This window comes from Corythoichthys intestinalis, chromosome 10 (assembly GCF_030265065.1).
Source record: "Corythoichthys intestinalis isolate RoL2023-P3 chromosome 10, ASM3026506v1, whole genome shotgun sequence".
NCBI lineage: Eukaryota > Metazoa > Chordata > Actinopteri > Syngnathiformes > Syngnathidae > Corythoichthys > Corythoichthys intestinalis.
The window spans coordinates 21,382,504-21,404,646 of NC_080404.1; the positions used below are offsets into that span (position 1 = coordinate 21,382,504).

At 37.5% G+C, this 22,143-nt stretch overlaps 2 protein-coding genes across 2 annotated transcripts in view; both read right to left on the minus strand.

Moving 5' to 3' along the window:
• The window catches only part of vps8 (VPS8 subunit of CORVET complex), a 39,815-nt gene extending 37,799 nt beyond the window's left edge, over positions 1–2,016 (minus strand). The window contains exons 1-2 of the mRNA XM_057847413.1: positions 1,900–2,016; positions 906–974 (exon numbers count right to left, since the gene is read on the minus strand). Coding sequence (XP_057703396.1) covers positions 906–974; positions 1,900–1,971 — 141 coding nt within the window. The 5' untranslated portion in view covers positions 1,972–2,016. The remainder of the gene's footprint in view (positions 1–905; positions 975–1,899) is intronic.
• Positions 2,017–7,405: 5,389 nt separating this feature from the next.
• Positions 7,406–21,717, minus strand: si:dkey-191g9.5 (rap1 GTPase-GDP dissociation stimulator 1-B). Its single transcript, XM_057847424.1, has 14 exons — positions 21,570–21,717; positions 20,984–21,088; positions 19,414–19,536; positions 19,141–19,266; positions 18,508–18,636; positions 15,717–15,842; positions 14,279–14,422; positions 14,012–14,143; positions 13,744–13,878; positions 12,840–12,965; positions 12,286–12,425; positions 12,047–12,173; positions 10,140–10,268; positions 7,406–9,448 (listed from the first exon to the last, which is right to left on the minus strand). The coding sequence occupies exons 1-14, from the start codon at positions 21,580–21,582 to the stop codon at positions 9,321–9,323; spliced, it is 1,683 nt and encodes a 560-aa protein (XP_057703407.1). The 5' UTR covers positions 21,583–21,717; the 3' UTR covers positions 7,406–9,320.
• Between the last annotated feature and the right edge of the window lie 426 nt (positions 21,718–22,143).

The window sequence follows — 22,143 nt, forward strand, 5'->3', positions numbered from 1 at the left end:
AGGTAATGAAAAATAGGGGCCAAACCACGGCCAGCTAAGGACAAACTACGTCAGGAGGCGGGGTTATCGAAACAACGAGGAGTTGTGAACGAATGGCTTTGAAATGCTGGAGGTCAACAAGAGCAGGAGCACGGAAAATAGTCCTCGACTCCAACACTTCTTGAGTTGAGTTGACTGCTGGTGAAGTTGCCGGCGGCCGAACCTCAGAACACACAGGGAGAGATTTCCCTCAAAAAATATTCAGACCAATACATTCACACGTGTATTTCCAAGATCCACAAATATACTCGCGATATGGATTAGACCTGAAACACGGAGCCTCTGTCCCGCCGACGTGATGAGCATTCGGCGTGCAGCCAGAGCTTGATGGGAGAGCTTTTTTTCCCACTTATTGGCTTATTCCACCAATGTGTCACACAAATCAATTATATATTTGTGGATCTCAAAAACACACAGGAAAATCTTGGATGTATTTGTGGATCTTTAAAACACACGCGTGAACCCTGGATGTATTTGCGTTTTTTTAGGCAAATCCCTCCCTAAACTGGATGCTAGTACCAGACAGAGCGACAAGAGGTTCGGGGTGCCAGGTCAGGATCTGACTCACAGTCACAGATTCATACCAAAAGTCTTTTTGACAATAATTTTTATATATAATAATGTTCAGGAGGTGTAAGATGAGTATTTCACTCCACCCCGAGTACTTTTTTTTGTCCGAGACAATTTGGTACCCCTTCCACTTGATGACACCCTAGGCAACCTCCTAGTCCGCCTGTGCTGAAGGCCAGCACTGTACTTTGTCTTGGTGTAAATTGTAAAAGGTAAGAAGGTTGCTGTCTCTTTATGGCAGAATTATTAAGCAAAACATTGTTACATTGGGTTTACATTTAAACATAAAACTTTACCTCATTGAGAATGCTCTCCAAGGTGGGAGGAGTGTCTACTTGGGGAATGTCAAACTCCTTATCGTCAATCTAAGAAAATGGGGGTGATGACAGGGTTACATACACATAAATCTCCTGTTTTCAACTATAGTGCATGCTCATGTGTATGTGTCTTCCTGTTTATTTCAAAAGTGCGTAAATACTGCTATTCTTATAATTGATTAAAATGATTCGAGACGTACCCTACTCTGTTTAACAGATCACATAAATGATATGCTGAGAAAAAATATGCCATTGTTTATTACAAAAAAAAAACAAACAAAAAAAACGTATATTGTAAGCAGTTACTCATTACTTGAGTACTCCTTTCACCACGTATTCTTTTGCTTGTACTTTTGCTTTTTTATTTTTTTGGATAACTAACTACTGATAATTTTACTTGAGTAATATTATTTTGACGTAACGCTAATCTTACATGAGTAACAACGTACATTGTAAGCAGTTACTCATTACTTGAATACTTCTTTCACCAAGTATTTTTTTGCTTGTACTTTTGCTTTTGTATTTTTTAAATATTTTTTATAACTAATCATACTTTTACTTGAGTAATATTATTTTGACGTAACGCTAATCTTACATGAGTAATTTTTTTGCCTTCTCTAACCACCCTTGTATATATAATGTTTTCAGTTATTCCACTTTATTTTAAAAGTACCATATCATGTGTTCGTGCATAGTTTTGATGCCTTCAGAGAATTTACAATGTAAGTGGTCATGAAAATAAAGAAAACACATCGAATTAGAAGGTGTGTCCAAAATTTTGGCACGTACTGTACATTAAACACCCGAAACTGACAATTATGTGTCAAAACGGAAATTCCAGACCGAGAAATTTATATTTTTGCTAAATTTCTGCTTCCAAAACCGGAAGATCGCAAAGTAATTTTGTCAGGCAAAAAGACTTAACACTGCCAGCCATTCTAAATTATTTTCATGTTGAACAATTCTTTCTTACTGCTTCCTCATCCATTAGGTCAAACTGCGAAGACGAAGATAGTAAACTGCAATCGTCCAAAGATTCCGACATTCTGTTGTGTTGTGCCTGCCTGTCAGTGTCAATGCATTTTTTGCAGCGCATGCGCAACGAGTCGTCGGGTTTAACTACGGCAAGCACAATAGATCAAAATATACCAGGTTGCCTGCACTAAGCTCAAACACACAAAAAACTTGAACACTACTAGCTCAAATATAAAAACAAGATACAGAGTCATATGTCAGTAAAAGACTAAATTGTGTGGGGTAACTAATTAGGAGACTAGAACTAAGGTCTTATCTTTTCCAGAGGGAGATGGTCATTTTCTTTATAGAGTGCCATTTGTGTCCCAAGTATAATTTAAAATGTATTTTCACTAAAGTTAGGCAGCTACTCATTCAGCTTATTTGTGTGTGTGTGTGGGTGTGTGTGCGTGTGTGTGTGTATTATCAATTGCCTTTTATTATAAATTAAAGGGTACGGGATCCTAAATTCTATTTTCTAACTTTAGTTGACTTCTGGTTGTTATGTTAAAAGGATGTTATTTCATTTGACCAACATATATTATTTTATATTAATACAATATTAATTATAATATATAAATATGAAAATTTTATTAATATTTTATTATTTATATTATATATATATATATATATATATATATATATATATATATATATATATATATATATATATATATATATATATATAGATATATAGATATATATAGATATAGATATGGCGGAAAACACAGAAAAGACTGAAAAAGCAGTTTCTGCTCTTGCACCACGCTTTAAAATAAACAGCTGTATTTTAAGCCAAAAGAACTGTTGTGTTTGATAGAACAATATGTCTATATGCTGCCATAACAGATTCATGGCGCAAAAAGCCTCTGAACTGTTTTTAATTGGTCCGTTTTACTCTGAAAACCCCAGTTTACAGACGTCGCCCAACCGCTTTTGTTTCAACCTAGCCATAAAATAAAGGTAAGTAATTATATTTTTCAAAATGTTTGTTATTTTTAGCTTAGAATCATTAATTGATGTCTAAATTTTAGTTTTAAAAAAAAATAAACAACGACTCACTCACTCGCATATTTTAAACTTTTAAACGAATTACGTCACAATGAAAAATTTGGCGTCTATAAAAAAAAGTTCACTTTCACATTTTCCCCGATAAATAATCGATCCAAACAAAAAAAAAAAATTGAAAAATAATGTTTAAAAGGGCAACTATATGAAAAAGAAAATCTCAACCACTCCTTGTTGTCTACGATTTCTGCATCACGACCCTTGTTATATCACTATGTTTCACCCATAAAATAAATTAAAAATCCGGCTGTGGCCATTCACAGCTGTGTCTTGACACTTGTTGATACATGCTACATGGAGTTTTTGGATCCAACAAGTACGTGATAATATCTTGTTAAAATCGTGGCGTCTTTATGTCTGCTCTCTCGTGCTCTTGCCTCCAATTAGGGTTTTGCTGTTTAAAAAAAAATTTTTTTTTTTAAATGCCTTCCTGTTCAAAATTTTTGTTCCCCCAGAAAATTGAGATTTTAAGCTTTCCAACGATGCATCACACGTGCATTTCGGGCAATTTTGAAAGTTGGCCGAATTGAGGGTCTCAGAGCGGAACCTTAAGTCACCTGGGTGTTTTCCGCCGTATATATAATAGTATATTTATGGCAGAAAACACACACAAGGCTGAAAAAGCAGTTCCTGCTCCTGCACTCCTCTTCAAAAGAAACGGCTGTATTTTAAGCCAAATCAACTGTTGTGTTTGACAGAACAATGTCTATATTAGTGACGGGATCTGTCGTTCACTTGAGTAAACGAATCCATTCCGGTTCGTTCAGTAAAAAGATTCGTTCAAACAAATCGTTCAACGAATCGTTCGCCCCCCTCACCTCCCTCCCCGCCCAAATGAATCGTTCGGTTAGTGAACGGGAAGTGACGTTGCCGAACGAATCACCAAGGACCGCTTCGCAGTATAACTGAACGGGAAGTAACATTGCTTGGTCCCTCCCTCTCTTGCACACAGGCTCCTCATTGACCACTCGTCATAGTTTCAGAAATGAGTGACAGGCGATATCATTCTGCTTTCACAGACAGCCTCGTCTCCCTCCCGCTGCTGTAAAAGCGAGGGAGAACTTCCGCGTCGTCTGTCCTAGTTATATGGGATCAAAGTCATGGCTTGTGCTTGCATTTCGATTTAGGACACGGTTAAACATTTTCCTTTTGTGGGGGGAGTGGGGGTTTGGGGTCGGGGGCGCACGGACTTTCTTTAGCATGATCTTGATCACATATACAATGCTGCTGCTACCAGCCAACGCGGCATGCTTGCTGTCACGAAAATAAAAATAAATTGAAAGTTTAATTTCTAAATATGGAACGACCAACACATCATATTTACCTCTCGCTCTGTTGTATTTTAGTTTTTATGCTCATCACTATTATTTTAGGTCACTATTGTTAAAACTAAAGTGTAAATAGCTAGTTGTCAAATGTGCTACTCTGAAATAAAAACAATACTACATTTTGATATTTGACAGTTTAATTGCAAATCAGTATTAAGATGATCGTATTGAATTTTTGCACTGGTATTAACAAATAAAATAATCCGGTCAGCTCCCCTATCGTCCCCTCATCTCAGATCATTAAATGCTGACGAGAAATAATTGTTTGCTCTTTACGATGTTGCCTTTCTACTCTCATTAGTCTGTTAAGAAAAATGCAGACATATTGCGACATCTTCCATGTCCGCGTGCGTTGTTTTTGGGCGCTTGAGTAGCACATGATGGACGGATGGACATAATTTGTCAAACCAACCAACACCCGACACGCTCTGACACGAAAAATAAAATAAAACAGTCGGAAAAAATTGACATGTATATACAGTTTCATTGCAAATCAGTATAATGGTGATCATACTAAAATTTTTTTTTTTTCTGTGCACATATGAGGTAAATATCGCTGCCATGAAGCCTCCATATAGTGACAGTTCTCTGCCCCCTTCACTGCCGTCACGCGACCGCAGCTCACTTTTGCTTGCCTCGTAGCTACCCGTTTTTTTGTTGTTTTGTTTTTAGCTACCCGTGTTTTAAACTACTGTAAATTTGATATGATGTCGTCAGTCATGGGTAGTCCCGAGTCTGTTAAGAAAAGTAGTACACTAAACCATGCTCGCTAGATTTGTGTGGTGTTTTGTCTGTTTGAGCAGCATTTGATAGGCTCCACATTAACAAATATGTGACAAAGTCATTTCCTTCCATTTTTTGACTCGTTCACCGCATTACTGGAAAGTCAAGTTAGCAGCAAGCTAGGTCAGGAACCGGAGGACCGAGTCACTGAACGGGAAGTGATATAACTCAATCTTGCCCCCTTGCGTGCACGCTGGCTGCTTATTGGCTACACGTGGAAGTGCGTGACAGACGCCCTGATTCTGTTTCCGCTCCCTCCCCTGCCCGCGATGAGGCTGGCGTCTGATTGGTCGTGTGCGATGTCAGAAGACACTGCCGCTTGCTCAACGCCCTCCCACGCAGCGAACAAGCCCTAACTTCATAGAACGAATCAGTGCAGATGGTGATTAGTTCGGTCTCGTTCACCCAAACAATTCGTTCAAAAAGAACGAATCGTTCGCGACCGATACAACACTAGTCTATATGCTGCCATAGCAGATTCATGGCGCATTAAGCCCCCGAACTATTTTTGTCTGTTTTACCCTGGAAACCACCGTTTACAGACGTCGCGCAACCGCTTTTGTTTCAACCTAGCCATAAAACAAAGGTAATTAATTATATTTATTATTCAAAATGTCTGTCATTTTTAGCTTAGAATCATTCATTGATGTCTACTATTTAGTTTAAAAAAAAAAAACGACTTTCAAAAATTATTCACACATATTTTAAACTTTTAAATTACGTCACAATGAAAAAAACTAAAAAAAAGGCGATATCTACCTCATAACTAGCGCTTGATTGTATTTTTTTTTTTTTCTGACCGTCGCATTTTCTCCGATATGTTAAATGATAAATAATTGATCCAAACAAAGAAAATTTTTTTTTTAAATTTAAAAGAGTAAATTTATGAAAAAGAAAATTTCGACCACTCCTTGATGTCTGCGATTTCTGCATCACGACCCTTGTTGTATTACCATGTTTCACCCATAAAATCCCCCAGAAATCCAGCTGTGGCCATTCACTGCTGTGTCTTGACACTCAGCGATACACGCCACATGGAGTTTTTGGATCGAAACAAGGTATGTACGCGATGATATATAATTAAAGTCATGGCGTCTTTAACTCTGCTCTCACATGCTCTCACCTACAGATAGGGTTTTGCTGTTTAAAAAAAAATTTTTTTTTTTAAATGCCCTCTGTTCAAAATTTTTCTTCCCACAGAAAATTGAGAAACATATATACTGTATATATAGTATGTTTATATTTTAAAACATATTTTATATAATATGTTAAAATAAAATAACATATTTCATAATAATATTCATTTATATGTAATAAACAAATAAATAAAAATTGTTATTCAATTTATTTACTTCGGATAAAAAGGTTCCTGTGGAATTTTGCTATGTCCCCATGACAGCGTGTTTCATTCAAGTTCACTCTATAAAATAAGTACCAATATAAGTAGGAAAAAAATCCAAAATAATTGTCATGATATTATTGTCCTTTATCATGTGATGTTTTTAAAATATTACATTTTGAAAAATTCTGCTAGTCTCCAGTGTCACTGTACACTCTGTTAAATTGTGTTAGTCTCCCTTTGAGAAAATTCCCTATTTATGAATGACATTACATTTCTGCGACAACAGTGGCGGGAAATTAAACTGGTCAGCGATATATTTTTTCTTTTACCTCCTTTATCCAGTCATGTTAGATATTATGCTAGGAAAGAGAGTCTGAGGGCTAACTATAGCACGAAATGTCCCCTATATTATTGTACAATTTGTTACGTCCAGATGGCACACTATTAAAATAGCAGATAAAAAAATGTGTTATCTGAAAAGAGCTGTTTGGCTATTATTCATTTGGAAAGTTGTCATTTTTTTCACTGTGCTAAAATATTTTTGAAAAATGCACCATTTTGTAAACATGACCACTTACGTGACGGGCCGGAGAGTCTTCAAGGAACCCCAACATGAGCCAGAAAAATACACTACAAAAAAAATTTGAATTTCAAATCATGATTACTTGTGTTGATTTATATTTTTAAAAAAAACCAAAAAAAAACCTTGCAGACACAGAAATAGATAAAATTGTTGGTACCCCTCTGGTGATGAAAGAAATCGCCGCAATGGTCACTGAAATGACTTGAAACGTAATTATAAATGTATACATAATGTATTATTTATATAATGAATTTTTTTTTTAAAAATCAACCAAACACTTTGAATTATTATTCAAAAGAATTCACCAAAAACTGGGGGGGGGGAACAGGCTTTGACAAAAATGATACCATAACTTCCCATTTTGTTGCACCTTTATTAATTTAGCACAAAATGTCCTCTCTGTTAGTGTCCACTCTGTTAAGTCCAAATGGCATCCTATAAAAATTATGATCCAAGTATCACGAGACATATATTGGCATATAACTGTTTAAGCAATAAAATTAGCACATCGACTTTCTAATTCTCATAGGTGATTTAATACTGGTAGTAAATCAGTAGAGATGGGCAAAAAAGACTAATTGCATTTTCAAATATAAAATGAAATATCAGTTTTACACCTTTGTCTTAGCAAACTCCAAAATATACATGCCTGTAGAAGTATCCAAATAATAATAAACTTTGTGTTGCCTCAAAATACATTCCTTCCAAAGACAGTAACATTAGCAACATTTCCTCTGTTTTACACACATATTAAAATCCACATAAACGATCTTATATCATATATAAACAACTTATTCTAACAAAAAATAAACATGAGCAGCCATGATTTCACCATTTTGTAACCTATGTAATAATAAACATATTATTACAATCTAATGTTCCCAAAAGTCTGATTAATGGTTGAACAGCCATGAAATGGAGAAATATGCTACTTTATAAACATTTTCAAACATGCTTGTATTTAGTCGATGTCTCTGGTAGGGGTGTGATAAAATATTGAAACGGTGATATATTGTGATACTTTGTATTCCAAAAGGTTATCGATATGCTCCTGTCAAGAATCAATATATAATTTTAAAAAGGTGTCAATGTTTAAAAATAAATAAATAAATAAGGAACTACAGTGGTATGAAAAAGTATCTGAACCTTTTGGAATTTCTCACATTTCTGCATAAAATCACTATCAAATGTGATCTGATCTTTGTCAAAATCACACCGATGTAAAAACAGCGTCTGCTTTAACTAAAACCCCCAAAACATTTATAGGTTTTCATATTTTAATGAGGATAGTATGCAAACAATGACAACTAGTTGCTACCAAAACCTCCACCATAATAATGTCTCTGTGAACTCTATGGCTGCCATTGCCTGCACTAGACGCCCAATCCATTTCGACTATGAAGGGCGAATGAACGTTCGTTCATTTGAAATTTGAGAATTGGCAGCCAGTTTTTCCTATTTTGGGGGCGTTTACAGGTCACTTTCTGTTCATTTTAGGGCATTTACAGTTCACTTCCTGCTAAGTTTTAGTCTCTGCCTATTCATTTGGGAAGATTCCCAGGTCCTGTTCTGTAATTTAAAATCAATAGGAAGTGACCCTGAAATGCCCCCAAATCAAAAGGAAGTGACTGGAAATCAACAGCAAATGACCTGAAATGCCCCAAATAATTGCCATTGACAGTCATAGACATCCGATCCGTTTGAAGTGGGACCCTCCCAGTTCAAATGGATTGGACGTCTACGAGTCATAAGCTCATTGCAACTCACAGCAGAAGGATGAAAATAGCTTGTTTTTGTGTTTCTTAGTTGTTTTGTAGAGTATCCTGGAATGATTTCTTTTACTCTGTTACTCTGTCCTAATTAATATTACCTGTGACTACCTGTTAAGGTTTTGGTTGAGGTAGGAAGAGAGGAGACGGTGCCAATTTTCTGTTAACCGCTCATGTTTAACACACTTATTTGTGTACGTGTTTATGTTCTACACGATCACAGTGCACACGCTCGTTTTATAGACGGTCACTGTACTTGTTTTATACGTTAGACAAACGTGTGTTACCCGTTTAGCTCGCGCGGATGTGCTGGTGTCAAAATTAAACTAGTCATGTGGTCAAACAACCTGGAATACTAGTATACACACGATCACATTAATATTAAAATAATCAAATGAACGCCCTCTGTTGACATTTCTGGCCTGTGAGTCTTCGAAGATGCAGCGTGTCAGACAGCCCTCCTCTCCCTCTACGTGAGTAAGTGGACAGTCACAGAACTTGTCGGGTTTAGCTGGTGTCACCTAGAAGGGAGAGCGTGGAGCTGGCCTGTGAAGCAAGCTGACTGTTGTTATGGTCAGTCAGTTTAGAGAGGCAGTCTTTCATATTCATATTCTCCAACTCTGCATTCATCGCACCTACCAAAAAAAGAGGGCAAAAGAAAGATAACACTGGGCAACAACAAAAAATGGTTGCACTGATGCAAAGACTTGCTCTGATTTAATTTTAGGGTACTGAATCCAAATCTGACATTTAGTTTTTTATCTGTAAGCTCAAAATCGTTGTTTGGCTTATTTGAGCTTGATGCATCTTAGGTTTTTTTCCTTTTGTACCGTGATAAAGGCAGTAAAAAGCATTCCAAATGATATCGGATAATATCGAGATGGGTTTTTCATTATCAGTTTAGGGCCAATATACAGTACATGTCGCCTTTCAAAGTGAATGTAGAAGACTTCTGCCTTCGTACTAGGAATGGACACAGCTTAGCACAGCAGTTATTTTTATTGAACATTAGATGTCTCCAAACTAAGATGCATGTCTAAGATGTTATGTGAGCATTATAATTAAAGCATTCAGTGAGCATCACAATAAATTTAGCCATAATATGTCCACAACCACATATGTCGGTGCGATAATATGTTAAGTATACGACCGCATATATCGGTATTGGTTTGATATCGGTATTGGTTTGATATAGGTATCGGATTTTTGGAGTTGGACAATATCAGGATATCGGCTATCCGTTAAAAAGTCATTAGTGGACAACTCTATTTGTGAGCCTGTCAGACAGTACATAGGAATGAACTATAAGTGTAAAATAATGCATACCGCTCTTGGCCAGACTGCAAATGAGACTTAAAGCACTGTATTTGACTTCAGCTGTTCCAGCAGGATCTTCCAACATCTTCTTCAGCACTGTTAATAGCTCTGTCTCCGTAAAGAGATCCTTCATCGACTCTGGTGATACCATCAGAAAAACAGGATTTGCTTTTTTGTTTGCATTTATCAAACAGTTCTATATCCTTACTTCACATAATCTGCTTCCCATTAGTTAAAAGGAATTCTAACCAAGCCTGTCTTAATTACACCATTTTAGTTTTGTATCTTATGCTGTTTGCCGTTTGTGCGCCCTAAAATGGCTGCAAAAACCACATGACATTACAAGAAGTACAAGTACAAAAGGTTTGGCTAACTGGACCATATGACATATCATATACAGTAAATGCAGGCATCTACCTGTATGTTATTTGTCAATGTTATGTTAAACTTTGGGGATTTTTTTCTACTTTTGTTTCATGTTATGTTTTGTTGCTGTTGGTCTCTTGTTCATATCTTGTCAAAGTTTTAGGTTTTGGTCTCCACTCGTTCTTGTCAGCACTGTTCATCGTGTCGTCCAGTCATCACCCTCCAGGCACTTGTGTTTTGTCAAGGTCAGTAAGTATTTTGGTATCCTGGTCGAGAGGTCTGACTTTCCACATGGTATTTTGAATCTGGCGTGGGGTTCGAAGATCTATTTGCCATTTCATTTACAGCGAAGAGTTCATAGTGTTTGTGGTGAGCAGTGCCGGTCCCCAACATAGACGAGTTAATCAGTTGCCTAGGATGCTATCTAGTAGAAGGGATGCCAAATTGCATTGAGGAAGAAAAAAATACTGGGAGAGGGGGAAAATACTCATGCTACTCTTCCCAAATATTTTCTAACATATCAAATACATTTCAATTACTGCTTATAAAAATATATTATTTTCAAAATAACTTTGGGTCAGAATCTGTGACAGTGAGTGAGATCAAAACGATCTTAACGTCTTGTTCTTGTTCTGTTCCTCTTGTGCTCTTGTTGACGGTGAAAGGTATGGAGAGGGGTTCGCGCATCCTCTTATTTTGTTAGCGGCTAGTACTGATTGAATGAATGGCTCACTTCTGTAACTGTCAAAATGACATTTAAGACTTTTAATATGCAAAGGTTCAAGCCCTTAGGTGCTGCATTGACAAAGCGACAAGAGGTGGTGGAGGACAAAAACGGGTCTAGGGTAGAGGTATGTCCATCATAGTCTTAAATAAAATTTAAATATGAAAATATTATTAGCTCTGTAGATAGCTTACAACCTGTTGACTCCTCCACGGCTACATCAGTGCATCTCAACAGAGTGGGGCAAAGCTTGATGATTTTGTAAATAAGTATATAATACAGATACGGTGTCCAGACAATATGATTACAAGAAATATAATTTTTTAAAAATGTATTGTCATTTTTGGGGGTCTTCTTGCTACACTTTTGCCCAGGGCACCTAGTCACCCCTTAGCCGGCGCAGGAGGGGAACAGCACCGTGGAATGAAGTTTAGCTGGTTGGTGCAATGCACCAGGAGAACGTTTGCCCCAATGACGTGACGTCAGAAACCGTCTTAAGAGATAACTGCATTAAAAGGGAAGAAGCCATGTAGCGTCTATAGAAAGGCTCCCTATCCAGCTTGAAATGCACCTTGACGCGGATGGTCTCAGACAGTGGAACTAGGGCTCACGAATTATACCAAAGTTTCCAAGTTAAAGGCATGACCACAGTCATTTCTTAAAGCTAGAAAATGTTCATTACATCATTGATTATTTGACATCGACTCCATTATCATCAAAAAGCTCTAAGCCACTAGTTAGCATATGATAGCAACTCTGACTGTAACATTTGTTAAACTGAAGGGTTTGACATGCAACTTTTGAATAGAAGCTTACAATACTTTACCAATGTCGACAGCGGATGCAATTGCCAAGGCAACCAGGGCCTCATTCTGCATGATTACATGCTCACTTTGAGACATTGAAATAAGGTGTCGAATCCCATCTGCCTTTATTACAGCATGGATGACATCCTGTCAGAGAGAAAAATAACAGGAAACTCTGATGTGTTCATAAAAATGATAAAAATGCGAAATAATGCATATCTACTGTATTGCCATCTCATGTTGGATACAGAATACTCACAGGCCTGTGGCTGTGCCTTATAAGGGCAGACAATAAACGACTGGCTTCCCCTCTTAGTCCTACATTGTCTTTGACTTTACACAACTCTGTAACCTGGAATAGAAGAGTTTCATCGGTTCCCAGCAACTGGGCTGCTTCCTCTAGCAAAAAAAAAAAAAAAAAAAAAAAAAAAAAAAAAAATTGAAACGCTTTAAAATGTAGAGCATGTCAGCCAAAAAAAAAAAAAAAAATCGAGTGTTCATGAGTGTTCGGTGCAAATGGACCAAATTAATATAATTTTAGATAGACACAGACCACTTTCACTGGAATAAACCACAAGATCCAACCAGACTGAATTGTGCTATACAGTATTATGTGTGTCCGAATAAGTGTTTCCTATTCAGTCCATTTGTAATAATGCCATGTTTGTCAACGTCTTGACTAAGTTTCAAATTTTTTGAAAAACACAGTAAACGTAGAACTGGTGGCTCATTTTCCAGGGGAAATGAATCCTCTGTTCATCACAGGATCATTGCATCAAATACCAATGCTGTTCATACACTGTAAATAGTCACCTTGTCCGTCGACCATCATGCGTAGTGTGCCCAGCAGTTTGAATTGAACTGGGGGCATATCAGACTGCAGCAGGCTTTTTATCCTCTCTACCAGTCCATCATCCATCAAGCGCACCTTATTGCTAGCTTTAAAACAGACAGTAATGTTCATTTTTTCATCTAGTTATTTTTTATCAATATTCATTCATGTAAATTATACTGGATATACCGTATAACTTGGTCCAAACATTAGTAAAGATATGCTGCGTTCAGACCAAAGTTAAACCGTCGCGCAAAAACGCCTTGCTTGTCGCCCACAGACCTTACATTGCCAACAGTCAGCCCGCGATACCAAGCAACTTCAGGTTCAAGTAACTTAAAGGACAGTTATGCAATTAATCTGGTTGCATGTACAGTATGCTTGAGGTTGAAAGTTGATGTGTTGACTTTTCTGGGCTGTCCCTAAATGCACCATTTGTCTGACTGGAATGAGGGGTGGACAAGTTGGGCAGAGCATAAAGGCTGTTTTGGTTTCATTGGTGTCACAGTAGTCGTGTCCTGTGCTTTTGGTTGCAAATAAGCCATTGAAAACCCTAACTCTCCATCCACCTCACAGCAGTCATGGTAAGTACAGCAGCTTATTTGAATGTATTTTGTTTTTTTATACAAAGTAGTTTGTCATAAATTCAAATTTTACCGGTGAAATTTGACTTATGTGGAAATTCGGGTTACGTCGCCAGCATAGGAACAGAACTTGTTCGTAACTTGAGGACTCTCTGTGTCGCAGTTAAATAGGCTGGAAAAACCATAATATTGGGTCTATAAATTGAACTTATTACTGAATACAGTACATCACAACTTCCGTCACAATCGTTCATTTTTAATAAATTGAACAAAAATTGCAATGACCATTTTAAATCAGTACCTGGAATGGCTAAGTTTCGAAGTGCGCTCAGTCCTGCATGGAGCACAGACACATCTCCTTCAGGAACATGCTGTTCCAACATAGACAGGATGTGCGGAACCACACCAAGGTCCATCATCTTAATGGAGTTACTGTCTGGAATGAATAAAACAGATCAATAACACAAGAAATCTCGCCATGAAGCAAGTTTCCAGTACCAGTAAAATTATATTTGGCGTAAATATTTGAATATGACCTTTACAAAAACATGTTGCGACAAATGTCTGACCATTTCTGGCAAAATTGGTAATAGCCAAGGCTCCGGACAACTGCAACTGAGTGTTGGAGCTCTGCAGCCAGGACATAACATCCTGGTACACCATGCCTGAGCCTTCAACAAAACACTTTTGCATGGACTCATCTGCAAGACATAGAGTACAACTTTGATATCAAACTACCTAGATACGATTTTTATTTGGGTTTTCTGTATAAAAATCATAAATTTAAAAAGAAATGTGTATAGTACATAACAATAATTTCACCTTGTAGTACTCACCTCCTAAAAGCAGGGATACTATGAGGTTAGATGCAATCTTGATGCTGCAAAGCGTCTGAGGGTCTGAACATCCCTGTAGACCCCTAATCAACTCTGATAATTCCTCTGGTACCCCTGATTCAACAAACTGAGACTTGAGCATCTCTGTTGGGACAGAAGCAAAGGTTTAAAGTTCTTTTCTTACACTTGGGACATGAGCTCTGCTCTAGGTGCAATAGTATTCTAGCAGTGACGACTGATCTAGGACTGCAAGGAAAGCTCAGCTTCCCTTTTTGATTGACAGCTAAATGAATTGGTGATCCTGTTGTATAATTATCCACAGGAGGCATTTTTCAATTTTCATTCCATTTTTCTGAGTTGAATGGGCGACTTTCATAATCGTCCTAGGGACACTTGCTTTGTTAAAAACGACTAGTGAAAAATTGGGCTTCTACTTCTGTTGTTTTATTTTGTTAATTTATTGAAGCTGCTTATGTTTTGAGACTTGACTTCTGGCACTCTAACTTCTTTCCCAACCAAGCACTGGGTGCCAATGAGACCCTCCACTATCACAAAGCACTAACAGGTAGACGCACTTTGAGCTACCAGCATCCGCCACTGTATTGTAGGTCTGTCGTGATTCAAAAATCAAATAACATCTTAGTGTACCGTTCCACCCCTACATAATATCACTAATAATGCGATTGGCTGGCAACCAATTCAGTGTACCTGGCCTACTGACAATAGTTCGCTGACCCTTATGAGGATAAGTTGCACAAAAGATGAATGAACATATGAGATTGGAACAAATTGTATTGTCTGTGTGGCTTATATTTGTTGCTACTTTCAATTGTCTTGCATGCATTACTTGCATATGATTGGCAGGTGAAGCCTATTGGATTACTATTAAGTGGAGACAGACAACTTGAGGCTTATTGGTACTATTATGGCATATGGAATCCCATCATTGTAGCAACCTTCTGTCCAAAATGAGAATTGCGGGAACATGGCGAACATGAACAATGAACGATAGACATTTAAAATATCAAAGGTCTTACATCGTTTTGGTGATTTGTATCATATGATACAGCACTACCACAAACTATGATCCCAAAACACTTTAGTAGTGTGTTTCAAATGCTTACATGCTTACAAACATCTTCAAACATTGGGTAACACATTTGATACAGTAAACTACTTTTTATCCCCCAAGCTACACAACCACTTCACTGTAGTGTCCTACATATGACATGTTTGCAACAAAATTTTGCTGCTAGAGACTTTTGTTCTAAATTTTCTTGCTGCCATTATGTGCTGCTAGAGTTTTGTACATGCGCTGTTTTAGCATAGAAGATTTTCAAACCTATATAATAAAGGCGAAAAAAATTCATAAATATGATTTTTTGTGTCTTTACCATTACTGATCAAATTCTATGAAAATGAACCATTTGCAACATACCATTCTCGGCCAGTGAGGCCAGTATTTCCAGGATGACATGTTGACGTTCAGCATCAGGGGCTCGTTTCAACTGAAACAACAGCACATCTCCCACATCAACTTCAATAAGAGCCTCCTTCGCAGAATCTGCAAACACAAAGACTTTGTAACAAGGTCTACAATGTCATAGCTTATACCAGGGGTCGATTATCTTTTTGAGAAGCAGCTTCAACAGGTAAGCTCAGACTTCCCTCTCCCCAGCCGTTTTCGAGGCATTACCAGCCAGCCGGCTGGCATAGTCTCCCCAGCGTGTCCTGGGTTGACCTCGGGCCCTCCTCCCAAAGGGAGGTACTCGGATCACCTCACAAGGGAGGCTTCCAGGAGGCATCCTAATGAAATGATCGAGCCACCTCATTTGGCTCTTCTCGATGCGGAGGAGCAGTGGCAGTTCCAGGCACGGGCAGGTTGGGCGGTCACCCGGGGCTGCAAATTGCTTAGGGCACATGCATGGGAGGGCACGTGAGTGATTGTCTACAGTTGAAATTGGTGATCCTAATGTTGCAATGACGCCCCCTGCACACTGCGGTTAATGCATACACACAACCCCACACGGAGAAGGAGGTGGGATTGGATAAATTGTTTCTCACCTAGGTTTGATTTTGATTCTTAATGTTTTGGTTTTTACTTTAATAATTGACCTAGTGGTATAATATGTATGTATTCGTTCTGTTAAGAATTTTTCAAGTTGTTTCATATTTTAGCCGTTTATTCAATTTACTTTCTATTTAGAGCTGCACTTCTTTTTGGAACTGCTGTTAAATGTGTTTTTGTGTCCATTCGCCCCCCCGATTGTTCATTCTTGATTTCGTTGTTAGCTTGTTTTTATCAGCTACGACCGTTGGCATCATATCAAAATAATTAATGTGAGAAGTGAATGAAGTGGTTTGAAGGGAGATTGTGTGCCAATGTTCACTGTAGTTGGTTTACTGTAGTTAAAATGCTGTGGTTAAATGTTTAATAAGGGAAAAACAATATTGAATATTGACTTTGTATGTTATTCACAAGATACTAAATGTGTGTACATGTATGCACAGCTGCATGTGAGCCCAAAAAAGTATTTGAGTTCATCTCCTGTGCTCTCTAACTGGAGCCCCTGTAGTGGTCAACACGTCTGAGCCAACTAATCACAAGTAGAATCTTCTACACTTTATTATTTCTACAAAATTTTATTAACGTTTGTGATATTAAATGTATATTCTCATGCAACTATTTATTGTTGTGCACTTTCAACTGGTTTGATAGGATTGATCAATGTAACATTCTTAACAAATACTCTGTTTTGGTTCTTGGGTTGTGGTAAGCACACTTCATGCACTGTATTTTGTGGGTCATCTGTTATTGTTTTTTTTTGTGGGTTTTTTTTTGGTGGGGGGCTAAAGCGTCTTGATGCCCAGGCCTTTGCGGTGAAGCCAGAAGGGGGACTCACGATTTCATGGTTTGTGATAATTATTTCTTCAGTTGCTGTTCGAGTTGTTTCATTACTTGCTAGTTATTATATTTAGGGGCAGTTTACATGTTATCAATGCATCCATCCATCCATACATACATACATGGAACCCAATTGTTGCATCTTGGTGTCGCAGCGTCACCTTATAAACGGCCTATGAGTTTGTTGTTTTGTACTGATTTTAATTTCTTTTAAAACCATGAGTTGTAATATTTAGAGGTAACTTCAACCATAGCCGATGTGTTACACTGTGACCAGTCAGTGGACAAAGGCTGCGGGCATGTACATATACTTTCTGCTCAATAAATCATGAATTTGGCTATATATCCTCATGATGAAATCTCTTTTCATACTGTTTAGACCATGGGTGTCCAAACCTGTCCGCAAGGGTCGCTGTGGGTCCTGGTTTTTGTTCCTACCAATCGAGCACAGACAGGTTAACCAATGAAGTTTGCGCTAAAACAAGCAGCACCTGACTGCAATCAACTGATTATGATTATGATGGATGAAAAGATGTCATCTGGTTTTGTAGGAATGAAATCCAGCACCCACTGCGGCCCTATGTGGAATAGTTTGGACACCACTGGTTTAGACATTATATAGCGCCATATCGTACAACACTAACATTCAGGTATGTTATGTGTAACGACACTACATATACAGTATAAGTGCATATAACTGTGATGTACATTTGAAGCTTCCAAAATCAATGTGTCAATCCACAAGTCGCTAACCAAAGCTGTAAAGTAAATGCCCCTATTCCGTTTGAAATGTCAAATTCTTGCTAAACAGTAAAGAATCTTTTCAACCCACAAGCGTAATTACACCTAGCTGTGCTCGCAGTCCTACCCCTCAGCCACAGCAGTATGATCACACACAAATAGTGTTTAGAGCGTGTTAATTAAATAACATACAGTAAATGGTGCATACAACTTGCACTGTGAGGGTCGTTTATCCATTGCAAATTCCATTCTGCATTGTTACAGTCGATTTTCCTTGACAAGCCATCATGTTTAATGATTATGATTAATTTGAGGCCATTTCTATCTGTACCAAATTGTTCTTTCAATCTGTGAAGAGCAGTGAGTTACCAAGATGATGGTGACGCCTGGTCATCGAGATGAAAATCATCATTTGTGTCCGATTTCTGTAATATTTTAACTTGTTCTTTCCCACCTCAAGGTGCACCCTCCCATCAAGTTGGATGACAGTGCAATTCATAGTTTCCAAATAAAGTCCGACAGAAAGACAGACAGAGAAAGATTCTGGTGAATTACAGTACGATTTAGTTCAGTCAATATTTACCCAAGTCTGCCAAGTTACAGAGCGCCAGCACACAGACATTAATCAAGGGATCATTTTCTGGATACTTTCTTATGATGGAGACAAGTTTGAAGATGACACCAGAGTGAACCAACTGATCTTGCTCGTATTCTGTGTGGAAAGAGAAAAAAATTTCAGACTTAGAATCAACAACATAATTTTTCTCCCGCTAATCCGAGGTCGGGTTGCTGGGGCAGCAGCATTGCACTGCCATCCACTTTCCACCCCCTTCCGGGAAACAAAAATTACTGCAGTGTCGTCCCATCACCAACTACGTCAACAATCAAATATGCCTTTGCAAATCAATGTAAATACAAACACGTCAGTGCAAAATGGAAGAAGGAGCTGTATTTGAGTTAAGTGGTGTTGGAAATGGATCGATAGCTTTTTTACCTCAGTGAAAATATGTTGTCCTGAAAAAATATTGTCATGAGAGGCTTAATACCACAACCGCTCAAATAATCATTTCACCATTAACAATTGATTGTCAACATTTCCATTGTTTTTTTTTCACATTACTTTGCTTGTACAGTATAATCTTTATGCATGCATTTTATAATGTACCGCATCGTATTCATTACATTTAACATGTATGACTGTAACCAGCAGACTTACCGTTGTCAAAGCAAATGCGGCCAATTGCCCTACCAGTGTTGAGCAGCATCTCTGGATCATTACTGTCCAGATGAGGAACTAGGACCTTCACTAAGCCTGCCTCAATACACAAACCCCTGACAGCACCTTTAGAAGAAATAAATTATATTTACCCTCTAAAATTGTATTATGATTCCAAAATTCATGTTTTCAGGCAACTTCTAGTATTTCTTTTTTTTGCATGCATGTTACAGTATTAATTTAATGCAGCAATTTTTAAAAACTTCAACCTACCTTCCCGGGCCATTTCAGCTACCAACAAAGCAACTTGACAACTCAGACTGCTTTTATTTTGTAAAGTCTGAGCAAGTATAGGTAGAATCCCACTTTTTGCTATATGAACAGCAATTTCTTTTTCTGTGGAAGAGTGAAGAAATTAGTGCAGATTGGTAAAAAAAACAACACTTGCACTTGGTTGCAGTCAGCTTCCTGTGCTTCCTGTGATATTGAGCAAGTCAGCAACCGTTTATCTTTGGTGTTAAACCTTATTTTCTGCACTTGCTTCGCTCCTCTTGTTCACATTCAACAGTGTTTTCCCCTTCATGTAATATGCACTCCACTCTCACTCGCGAATCATTTCATGTAGAGTTACCCGACGATATGAATCACCAGATAACATTGGCCAGTTAAACCATTTAAAATAGTATCAGTAGATATCGGTAGTGCACCAAAATGTAAGATGGGTAATAAATTACAATACAAGGCTGTAGCCTTTGTGCTTGGGCTAGTCACAGTTTAACACAGCAGCTGTGCTTTGAGTGACATTTGGACCTGAGCTTCTTGTGATTTTTTAACTGCGGGAAAGACCCTTATCACTCATGCTGCACAAACAAAATGAACAATAATTGAAAAATAATCAATTCTTTTGCACGCAGGATGAAAAATAATTTTTCATATGTTGTTATCTCAGAGAAATAATCACTAGGAAAAGTAATAAAACACATAGAATTAAAAATCTATGCGGAAGCTCAGTAAAATGCATCTTGGGAATTGTCATTGCATTGGCATGTCCTATAATTGCCTGCCTGTATTTGTAATACTTTGGTCAGCTCCTTGTGGCTCATTGGGGTAACTAGTGTGAACGTGATTTATTTGAGAACATTTTTGCCCAATTCAATTTATTTTCAACCGTCTTTGTGTGGCTTAAAAAGCGCTCTAGAAATATAGCGTATTATTATTTCATTCACATAGGACATTATTTTGTCACTTTTTCTATAACTTCAGTTAAGTCGTTCTCTTTTTTTCAGAGAATGTTTATTTTGTTTAAAAAATTTTTTTTTTTAAATAACTTGTTACATTTATCATTATTAAAGAATCCAGCGGGGTATCACAATACAATTAGCAATAATATGTTAAGTCCACAACGGCATATAATGGCATCAGTTTGATATCTGTATTGAATTTTGGAGTTAATACGGAATGGACAAAATTGGGATATCGGTTATCGGTTAAAAAGTCATAATCAGACAACTCTAATTTCACATTATAGTTCTTCCACCACACTCAAGGCAGAGAAAATTATGATTGGCTGCTTACTGTCCAATCATAAAAAGAAGTGGGAACAATTGTGAGCATTTAATTACAAAAAACCCTTTTGTGAACGAACTATATCTTTTAAGTCTCACATGGGGATGTGGATAGGCTTTGCACCAATAGATACCATCTTGCGTGCAAAGTAGCAACTACGTACATTAGGCCCCATATTTGCAGCTCTGGCTTGTTTAAGTCTGCCTTTTTGCGACTTTGGCGCTTAAAAAGTGAAGACATTACATCATATACGGCTTGGGTGTTACTTTTTACTTACTCTTTTCCAACTGTGCAGCTAGAATGGTGTCCAAATGAGGCTTCAGCTCTTCTTCAATGAGTTCTGTACTCACACTGATAGCCTGGAGAGCATCAGCCAGAGAGTCTATGAAATACAATAGTAAACATGTACTAAAAAGAAAGGAAACAGCAAATGCCAAGACAATAATAATAATAATAGTTGCATCAAAAAATCATTTCACATAAAAACGCAGTTTTTTATTCTATTTTTATGTATTCATTTTTATTCCATCCTATTGTCTATTAGATTTATGTTTATGTTTGCTTTTTGTGTTTACATAAAAAGGCATTTCATATTTATATGTTTTATCTTTTCATACAGCATTGGTACAGAATTTTATGTTTGGTTCTCTTTTTAAAGCTGCACTTTAAAAAAATTCTCCTGCCCACATAGGATAACCAAACGAGAAAGTCCTGCAGACGATAATCACAACAGCTAATCCATTTTAAATCAAATAAAAATAGCCAAGGAAAAGAAAGTGACTTCAAGGTGATGGTCAGACTATCTTTTGCGTGGATGTAAAAATTAATACATTTTATCATCAAGTCTTGAAAAGGTTACTCACCGGTGTCTGTCATTGCCGCAATCGGCAAATATTTTACTGCCGTCAATGACTGGCGATTATGGTTCACCTGGTTTCCAGATTAACTGGCTGGTGACTCCAACCATAGACATCATGTAGAAGGCTAGACCTCACTGAGCCGCTAGCGCTTATTGGCGCTGGCAAAAAATATCGCCGCCATCTTGGCCCGGTCGTTTGCTTCTCAGAGCATCGCTGCTTGACAAGCGAAATGAGGTCACAGCGCACTAAATCAACTCTACTTCGAAAAATACTTCATTGATTTCCACGCAATTTTTTTCCACTGAATACGTCATATAAAGAGGCAATTTAGAATAGAACTTCGAGTACTGGAATGTATTCTTATGGGCAATTTAAGCGTTGAATGATGTTGGAAAACACATCATACAGTAATGTGAAATATACAGGCAGAAAAATGAAAGAAATGGTTATGAAGGATATATCTAACAATAATAATAGATTAGATAATTAATTTATAATATGTAATGTTACATTCTGGTAGCACAATTATTATTATACCCAGGAATGATTAATTATCAATTATCAATCAGGTTTCTTC

Excerpts from the sequence above, each read along its gene's own strand:
- si:dkey-191g9.5 (XM_057847424.1), bottom strand. Across the intron at positions 19,537-20,983 it reads AGCTGCACAGTTGGAAAAGA|AAAAAGAAATTGCTGTTCAT; the intron begins GTAAGTAAAAAG and ends ACTCTTCCACAG. Across the intron at positions 12,174-12,285 it reads TAAGGCACAGCCACAGGCCT|GATGTCATCCATGCTGTAAT; the intron begins GTGAGTATTCTG and ends TCTCTCTGACAG.